Source organism: Bubalus kerabau, chromosome 1, assembly GCF_029407905.1.
Source record: "Bubalus kerabau isolate K-KA32 ecotype Philippines breed swamp buffalo chromosome 1, PCC_UOA_SB_1v2, whole genome shotgun sequence".
In the NCBI taxonomy this organism is placed as follows: Eukaryota; Metazoa; Chordata; class Mammalia; order Artiodactyla; family Bovidae; genus Bubalus; species Bubalus kerabau.
This window is the reverse complement of record NC_073624.1, coordinates 188,472,539-188,481,836: the sequence shown is the minus strand read 5'-3', so window position 1 is coordinate 188,481,836 and position 9,298 is coordinate 188,472,539. Positions and strand designations below refer to the sequence as shown.

The 9,298-nt window shown below is 55.6% G+C and overlaps 1 protein-coding gene across 5 annotated transcripts; it reads right to left on the bottom strand.

The window, feature by feature from the left end:
* Positions 1-992: 992 nt before the first annotated feature.
* SIRT6 (sirtuin 6) lies at positions 993-9,269 on the bottom strand. Of its 5 annotated transcripts, none has more exons than XM_055566649.1 (8): positions 9,150-9,269; positions 5,373-5,500; positions 3,914-4,096; positions 3,516-3,575; positions 2,886-2,981; positions 2,731-2,811; positions 2,004-2,127; positions 993-1,917 (listed from the first exon to the last, which is right to left on the bottom strand). In XM_055566649.1, exons 1-8 carry the CDS (start codon positions 9,213-9,215, stop codon positions 1,576-1,578), a joined length of 1,080 nt encoding a protein of 359 aa, XP_055422624.1. In that variant the 5' UTR covers positions 9,216-9,269; the 3' UTR covers positions 993-1,575. The 5 variants fall into 5 exon arrangements, with proteins under 5 accessions (XP_055422624.1, XP_055422623.1, XP_055422625.1 ...); XM_055566648.1 differs by lacking the exon at positions 9,150-9,269 and adding an exon at positions 6,647-6,771; XM_055566650.1 differs by lacking the exon at positions 2,731-2,811.
* Between the last annotated feature and the right edge of the window lie 29 nt (positions 9,270-9,298).

Genomic DNA, 9,298 nt, shown 5'->3' with positions numbered 1-9,298 from the left:
CACACGCACAGACTGATCCCTGACCTGGACAGATCGATACACACCAGGCCTCAATAACTACCCCCGCCCCCCGACCCTGGGGACTCCTCCCTGCCCCCTCGTACACACGGAGGAGAAAGCAGCCAAGTCTGCAGGGACCCCGGCCCCAGAGCACGGGGTGAGCCCTAAACTTCGGCGCTGCCATGACCCACAAACTTTTCTTTTTTTTAAACTGCCATGATCCTTAATAAAGTATCTTGGCAGAACACGGCTGGCGTGGAGGTGGAGTAGGGTGGGGGCTAATTAGAGTCTGGAGCTCCCCAACCCACAGAAGGAAGGACTGGGCCAGCCGAAGATAGAGGAGTGACGTGGGGGAGTCCCTGGACCCCGAGGCTGGAGTGGCGACGAGAGGCGCCAGGGTTGTCTTCAGGACCTTGGAGAGCGGCGGCTGATGGAGGGCAGGGTGCGCCAGGAGCGCGAGGTTCTGACGGCTCTGGCCCCGCCCCTGCCCAGACCCTTCAAGGGAGTCCGCGGAAGGCCTGGGGCAGCTGCTTTCCTGGGGGACTAGGCTGCCCACCCGGCTTGTCTTATGGATGAGGAGACTGAACCGTCGGGAATGAAGGGACTAGCCCAAGGTCACAGCTGGGGAGCATGAACCCCAGCTGCACCCACACTCTTCCTTTAAAGAGTCACACCCGGACCCCTGCCGGCTTTGTGCAGGTGTGGGGATGTGGGGTCGGGTGGGGGAATTTGCAATCGCGATTAGATGTGGCCTCTCTCCTGGAGGGGCTCAAAGCCTAGTAGCAGAGGGCATGGATTAAAGAATCACAGAAATAATATTTACAAATGGAGGACTCAAGGAATGTCAACAGCTGGTAAGGCCTTCCTTCACCACCAGAGCTGGACTGTATGAATGTCCCAGCACACATGCATACCAGGAGCCGCAGGCACCACACAGTCCTACCCCCAGGGACTGGACCCTGGGCAAGGTTGTGGATAGTAAACACAGACTCACGATGCAAGAAATTCTGCTTTTATTGCATTGAAGGCTTTTCTGGAAGCCTGGAGGAAGTCAGGGGGACCCACTTGTCTCCCTCCAGCCACAAAGGCAGTGTGAGCCTCTGCTGCCTGTCCTGCCATGAAGTTTGGCTCCTAAAGGGTGGCTGTGTGTCCCCTCCCTCCTAGAGGGGCTGTGAAGGCCGTGTGGGGATAGGCAGGGGCTGGGGAGTGTGAGGGTCCAGGGGGCAGACAGGCTTGATTCCTGTTTAGGCTGGAAATCGGGGAGGGCCTAGTCACGCCTCCCAAGAACACCCTGAGTCAGGGGCTGGAGACTGGGGGTGGAGCAGGTGTGGGGTTGTCAGCTCCAAGTTCAGGATCCGGGGCAGGGATGCTCCTTGCCAAGCCCCCTCCATAGGCCCCAAGTTAAGGGGAGGTCCAGTGGACGGCAAGTCTGCCCCCGGGCCTGGAGCCCAGCTCTCAGCACCCTGAGGTCTCCCCCAAAGGACAGAAATGAGTAACAAAGTGAGACCGTAAGAAAAAAGAAAAAGAACCCACAGTTTCTATTTAAAAAAACCCCGCCCTCCCCGGGGCCCCTGGTCAGCTAGGAACCACCTCGGTCTTCACTCTTTTGGGAGGCCTGTGAGGGGAAGGGCTGTCCGGCCGCTCCCTTTTGGGGCTGGTGGGTCCAGAACCATTGTGCTGGGCGCAGGGCTCAGCTGTGGGTTCCTGCTTGGGGCTGGCAGGCACTGGGCTGTTGAGCTGGGGGGAGGCCTCCTCCTTGGGCCCCAGCTTGGGGGCAGGTGGGCGTGGCAGGGGCGGCAGTGCCCTCTCCACCACGTGGGGGCCGTCCCAGGCTGGGATCTCCAGGCCCAGGTGTTTCATGAGCCGCGTCATGACCTCATCAACATAACCGTGGATTCGCAGGTCTGCGTGGCGGTCCTGTGGAGGCGGGGACCAGTCAGGTGGAGGGAGAAGGCTTGAGGGGGGGTCCAGGGGTGATATCAGGGGTAGGTTCCCACACGTACGTGCTTGGTGGGCTGAAGGTTGATGATGACCAGGCGACCTCCACGGCGCTTGGTGGCGAGGGGAAGGTTCCCGCTGGGCCGGATTTGCAGGGAGGTGCCCAGTGTGATGGACAGGTCTGCATTCCTGGGGCCAGGAGGCAGGATTAGTCTAAGCCCTTGGCAAGGGTCTCTGCAGCCCTCTTCCTGCCCCATGAGGCAGGGGCGTGTGGTGGCCAGCACATACACTCCCTGACCCTTGCTCAAACACCATGGCTTCAATGCTCTGCCAACACAACGGGGCCAGTCCCGGGAGACCTGCTCACACAGCACCCACCTCTGCTGTGGGCCCAGCCATGGCCTGCCTCTGATGCTTCCCTTCTGCTGGGCACCCCCCAACCCTGTCGGCAGAAGTGGAGCTGCTGGTGGGGAGCAGGCCATCTATACTTGGACTCCTGGGTTCTGATCCTGGCTCAGTCGCTTCTGGGCTGGGCAGCCTGGATAGAGGAGTCCAGTTGCTCCAGCCTCAGTTTCCTCCTCTGTGAAATGGGCCTGAGCAGCAGCCACCCTGGGGTGTGGCAAGGATGGTATGTGAGGGCTCAGTACAAGAGCTATTACGAGCAAAGTGAGGCCCAGACAGGGTGCTGATCACTCCTCTCTGGAATCCTTTCCTGAGGTCCCTCGGGGCTGGAGCTGGCTGTGTTTCTGCCCCTCCCTCACCCACCCCACCCGGGACCCACTGGGGTCAGACCTGCTGGCCTCGTCGGCCAAGGTGAGGTCCCGGTCAGGCAGGGAATCCTCCCAATCCAGGATGGTATCTCTCAGCTCCCCCCTGTAGCAAGGGCAGGGGAGTCAGGAGACTGGTGGCCTCCCCTGGGGTCCAGGGCATGGGGAGGGGTCACTCACCTGCAGGCCCGCAGCCCTCTGGACTTGGCCACGGTGCAGAGCCGGCCCGTGGGTTTCAGGCCCATGCTGCCCACCACAGTGTCCCGGACATACTGCCTGTGCCGAGGAGGAAAGGGTCGGCTCACTGCTGGTTCCCAGGCAGCCACCCTGCAGCCCACCTGGGCAGCTCATGCTTTTTACACAGAGCTGTTTTCCCAGGAAAGTGCGGGAGCATAAGACCAGAATCTAAACATGAGGTGACAGCTGGCAAACCCAGCAGGGGCTGGGGATGGGGAAGCAGAGGGGGCCTTCCATGAAAAAGCTGGCCTGGGGACTTCCCTGGTAGGTTAGTGTTTAAGACTCTGTGGAGGGAGCATGGTTCTGCCAACACCTTGATGTTGGACTTGTAGCTTCCAGACCCATAAGATTATGAATTTCTGTTGTTTTTAAGTTACTCAGGTTTGTGGTTGTTTTGGCAGCTGCAGGAAATGAACACACCTCCCAGGAGGAAAATACACTCCCAGATCCCACCTTGGGAGGGTCACACCCCTGACTCTAGATGCAGCAGGCTTAGCTCACCAGGACCTTTTGGGGAGCCCGACCTGGGTCATCCATGCCTTGTGTCCCACCCCCTCCCGCAGTGGCACTCACGTCTTACACTTGACACATTCTTCTACAAACATGTTTCCGTGGAGCTCTGCCAGCTTGTCTCTGTGGGAGGAGAAGGAAGAGGCTCAGTGGAGAAGCAGGATCCCCAGATCCCCAGCCAGCCAAGATCCAGAGGGCTCAGGGCTGGAATCCTCCCAGGACCAGGAAGAGGGGATCCCGCCCAGCTCTCCAGGTGCTACTGAGAGACCTGACAGCTGAGCGCCAACCCTCCCTGGCTGCCTCGCTGAACTGCCCCAGGGGCCTGGAGAGGGAGGGGCTGCCATCAATGTCCATTTTCTTTTTTTTTTTTTTCAATGTCCATTTTCTAGATAAGGAAACTGAGGCTCAGGGAGAGGGGTGGCCTGCTCAAGGCAGGGCAGGGGGCTGGACACTGGGGGCACCTGGGGAAGCCGGAGCGCACGTGCAGTCCGTCCACGTTCTGGCTGACCAGGAAGCGCAGGAGGCCCACACGCTCCAGCTGGACCAGCGCCATGTGGGTCTTTGTGGGCTGGGCGTTCTCGAAGGTGGTGTCGAACTTGGGGGCCAGGCCCCGCTCCTCCATCGTCCAGACGCCATGGGGGCCCCTGCGGCAGCAGGTGGAAGAGACAGAGAGAGTTTAGAGACCAAGGAGAGAGAGAACAGAAAAAGAGAGAAACAGGCAGAGAAAAAGTCAGAGAGATCGATATAGACAAAGGAGGTGAGGTAGGAAACAGTGAGAACGTGGTACATAACAGGAGATATTAACTATTCAACTCGCCCAGCACTTACTGCTGCTGCACTTGGCATGGCCCTGCACTGGGGGATGCTGGGGCCCTAGTGCACCCAGGCCCTGCCCTCAGGGAGTCCATGGCCCTGCACAGGGTGATGCCGGGGCCCTAGTGCACCTAGGCCCTGCCCTCAGGGAGGTCTCCATCTTGTGAGGGAGAGACACAGGTGGACACAGACCCTCTGGGGGCCAGGGCAGAGGGAGCAACCCAGGGCTGGGCTGGTCCAGTGGAAGTGGCGAGGGCTCTTTGTGGGACTCTGGGAAGGCTTCCTGGAGGAGGTGGAGCTGTCTCTGAACAGAGAGGAAAGGGCAGGGCTGTTCAGACAGTCTGGGGGCTGCTGGGGCTGAGGTTGGAGAGCTGAACCAAGGCTAGGTTGGGAAAGGCTTTAATTTCTAGCCCGAAGTGCTTGGAACTCTGAAGTGTGGCAATGGGGAGCGATGGCAGGTTATGGAAGGGGGATGAGATTCACACCTTAAGAGTTCTAACACTCCTCCAGATGAGGAATCTGCTCTTCTGCTGTGAGAGTCTATGCTGGGGGCCTGAGAAGCCTCAGCAAGAGAATACAAGTGCAACAGACCTGCCCATCTGGGTGGGGTTGCAAACTTCACACCTACAGGGGCCACTTGGAGGCCACAATTTTGAGACCCCTGCTTTTCAGCAATGAGACCCTTGTCTAACACAGGCTGCCCGAAGTAGAGGGAAGTTAGACATTATCTGGTCTCACACCCTCACTTGCAGTTTAGGAAACTGAGGTCTGGATGGTTTCTATGGTAATAATAGAACCCAATATTTAGCCATGCACAGTGGGCCTAGACAAAAGACTTATGTTTCCCAGCACCACTTGCAACTAGGTATAGTCACATGACCCAGTTCTCACCAATGAAAGGCAATGTTGGGTGTGATATAAAGGGACCTGCTTTGAAGGAAGGGTCTTACACATCCCCAACACCCTAGGGGACTGACGGGTCACCCTAGACTCAGTGGGAGGGAGGGCAGCAGGATGGGCTTTGATGCCTGTTCATCTGGCGAGCTCACAGGGAAGGCTGTGGCAGCCTGGCAGGCCCTGCCTCAACTTCCCGCCCTGCCCACCGACCTGAAGTCGGGGATGCCTGAGGCAGTGCTGATGCCTGCGCCTGTGTGGAACACCACACTGGAAGACTGCCAGATGAGCTGTGCCAGCTCCCACACCTTCTGCTCCAACTCCTCGGGGGGGTCGAAGACCTGTTGGGTGAGGGAGAGCAGCAGGGAGTGAAACAGAAGGGAGTGGGGCAGGTGCTACGTCTCTTTAGTCGTGTCCGACTCTGTGCGACCCCATGGACCGCAGCCTGCCAGGCTCCTCTGTTCATGAACTCTCCAGACAAGAATACTGGAGGGGGCTGCCATTTCCTACAAAGATGACAGAGCCACAGTGAGGCAGGAGGTACATGCCCACCCCCCACCCCCCTCCACCGCCACCTTAACGGTTAACCGATTGGAGACTCATTCCCAGTGCTCCAAAGAAACTCTAAGGTGAGAACAGCAAGACAATTAAGGTAGGACACTGGGCCCTGCCCAGATCACATATTTCTCATTCTCAAAGTCAAGAGACCTCGCCGATCACACGTGGGCAGAAAGGCTCCTTGGAGGTCAAAGGTGAATGATGCCAAAGGATAATCGACCCATGGGCCTTCATAGTAGAATCCATCTCGGCTAAGAGATGCACGTGCACACATGGGAGGAGCCTGAGATATACCAAACATGGACTCTGAACCAGGCAAATCAAAATGACCGGCCAAAGGAAATCCAGAAGAAATGCCCCATAAAAGTGATTTAAACTACCACAAGAGCCAACTCAGGGACTCTCCCTGAGTCTGCCTGTGTTTCTATCCTTAGGTATTGTACTCTTTTTCCTCCTAATAAATACTCTACTTGCTTCCTCACTACTTTCTGTCTTTGTGGAAACTCTTTTCTGCAAAGCTGAAGGACCAGGGCCCTTGTCACTGACCACTAATCTAGTGGTTAGGATCCAGTATTTTCACCACCTTGGCCAAGCCTCAATTTCTGGCTGGGAACTCAAGCCCCGCTTCAAGCAGTTTTAGGCCCAGGCCATTTGAGATCAAGTGTGACTAAAACTGATTAGAAGCAACTAGGTCCAAGATGGCGGAAGACGAGCCTTCCAGGAGACCTTGAGCCTCATTACATGCTCACTGTAATACACCAGCATGATAAATGGCATGACAGTTCAGAAGGCAAAAACGTGGGTGGTGGCCCAATTCCTGGAAATCCCCACCCCTTCCCTGAAATAATTGGAATAATCCTCCCACTCACTAGCCTATGAAATTATCCAGCCCCTAAAAACTAACCACACCATATTTCAGAACCTCTCACCTGCTGAGATGGCCCACACCCTGTGTGTGGAGTGTTTCTCCCAAGGCTGTTCTCACCTTTTGAGACAGACTGCATTCTGTCTGCGGAGAGTGTTTCTCTCTAAATAAATCCACTTCTTACCTATCACTTTGGGGCTTCCCAAGTGGCACTAGTGGTAAAGGACCCATCTACCAATGCAGGAGACCTAAGAGACACGGGTTCAATCCCTGGGTTGGGAAGATCCCCTGAAGAAGAAAATGGCAATCGACTCTAGTATTCTTGCCTGGAGAATCCCATGGACAGAGGAGCCTGGCGGGCTATGGCCCACAGGGTCACAAAGGGTCAGAAACAACTGAAGCAACTTAACATGCATGCATGCACATATTTCTGTCTCGCACTGAATTCTTTCTGCAGTGAGAAATAAAGAAACTGAGCTTCATTAAGTCCTAAGACAAGGGTGTGATCTCAACTGAACCGTGGGTTCAAATCCCACTCCAAGTTCATGGTTTCAGGAGAAGTTACAACATGTCCCACAGTGGGCAAGCCCACAAGCCACAGACTGCCTTGCCCAGGAGGAGGGGAATGGGTGGGAAAAGGCAGCTTGTAATCACATCCTTTCTCTGCCCACAGCCCTCCAGGGCTCCCACCTCTCTCGATGGAAAAACCCAAGTCCCCACCAAGTCCCACAAGGCCCTGCAGGACCTGCCCCATTCCTGCTCTCCCCTCCTCCCTCTCTCCCCTTCATTCACTCCACACAGGCCTCCTTTATGTTCCTCCAACACACCAGGCACAGTTCAGCCTCAGGGCTTTGCAGAGGCAAAGCCCTCCACCTGGAATGTCCTTTGCCCAGACACCTACATGACTCCCCTTGCACTTCCTCTCCATCTTGGCTCAAAAGCTATCTCATTTGCACACTCATGTTCACAGTAGCATTATTCACAGTAGCTAAATATGGGAGCAACCCCGGTGTCAATTAACAGATGAATGGATACTAACAAATGTGGTCTACACGTACAATCAAACCAGTCAATCCTAAAGGAACTCAACCCTTAATATTCATTGGAAGGACTGATACTAAAGCTGAAGCTCCAATACTTGGCCACCTGATGCGAAGAGCCAACTCATTAGAAAAGACCCTGATGCTGGGAAAGACTGAAGGCAGGAGGAGAAGGGGATGACAAAGGACGAGATGGTTGGATGGCATCACCAACTCAATGGCCATGAGTTTGAACAAACTCTGAGAGATAGTGAAGGACAGGGAAGGCTGGCGTGCTGCAGTCCATGGGGTCCCAAAGAGTTGGACATGACTGAGTGACTGAAGAACAGCAACACATACAATCGAATATTATTCAGCCTTAAGAAGGAAGAAAATTTGGACACATTATTCAATACAGATGAAACCTGAGGACATCACGCTCAGTGAAATCAGACAGACACAAAAACACAAATACTGTGTGATTTCACTTATGTGAGGTCCCAAGAGGAGTCAGATACAAAGAGAAAGTAGATGGTGGGCCTGGGGCTGGGAGAGGGGATGGAGAGTCACTGTTTAACGGGGACAGAGTTTTAGTTCGGGAAGAGGAGAAAGTTCTGTAAATGGATGGTGATGATGGTTGCATAACATTAAATGTATTTCATACTGCTGAGTTATCTTAGTGATGGCTATTACCAGCCACCTAGTTTGCAATGCAGCCCCCAGCTCTCTTTATCCGCTTTACCTTTCTGCCTAGCGCTGACCACTATCTGACTGACTCCTTACATTTATTTGCTGCTCATCTGTCTCCCAGCTGGAACGAGGGGGCTTGGCCTGTCTGGTTCCCCATGTGGTCCCAGGGTGAACGTAGGTGCTTAATAAATGTTTGTGGGATAAAGTGAAAAAACTGGCAGGAGAGAAGGGTGGGGCTTCACACCATCTGAGAGCGCGTGAATGACTGACTCAGAAGGAACGGACCAACCTTTGTGGGAGGGGGCAAGCTTCTCTCCAGTTTACAGGAGGGAAAGAGATCCAGAACGAAGGGATCCCGCCAAGGTCTCAGTGCATGGCGGGGACTTCTCTCAACGAGGTTGGAAGGCTCTGATTTCCATCCTCCAGGTTCCTCCTCAACTAAAAATCCTCACCAGCCTCAGAATAGTGTCAGGTCCTCAACTTGGCACGTGAGGCCCATCCTGCCCCAATTTTGGAAACCTCTCTGCCCAAATCTGCCCTCCAAGTTTGTTTATTGCCACCTCCCGCCTTTGCCCCGGTGCCTTCCTCCTGAAACTACAAGCCTTGTTCCCCCATCAGAACTTCAGGACTTCTCGAAGTGGGTCCTCTCCTCCGTCCCCTGCCGGACCGACCCGGAGCTGGGCGTGGTCGCATCCCCAGGCGCACTGGGTCGTCACTTCCCGCCCCCTCCTCACTGGGAAGTCCCTCCCATTGTCTAGCCTCAGTGTCTCCTGATATTCCCACAATGCTCCACTGCCAGCCGGTCCCGCCCAGCCCACGGCCTTGACGGCTGCCGTCGGGACCCCCAGCTGTGCTTACCTCGGGTAGACCGCACTTGCCCTTGTCCGCATACGGCGAAAGCCCCGCCGCGTAATTCACCGACATCCTCACTGCACCAACGGGAACAATAAAGTTTCCCTTGTTGCGGCCGCTTCCGCCGGAAATAGGGTGGGACGAGGAAGAAGGAG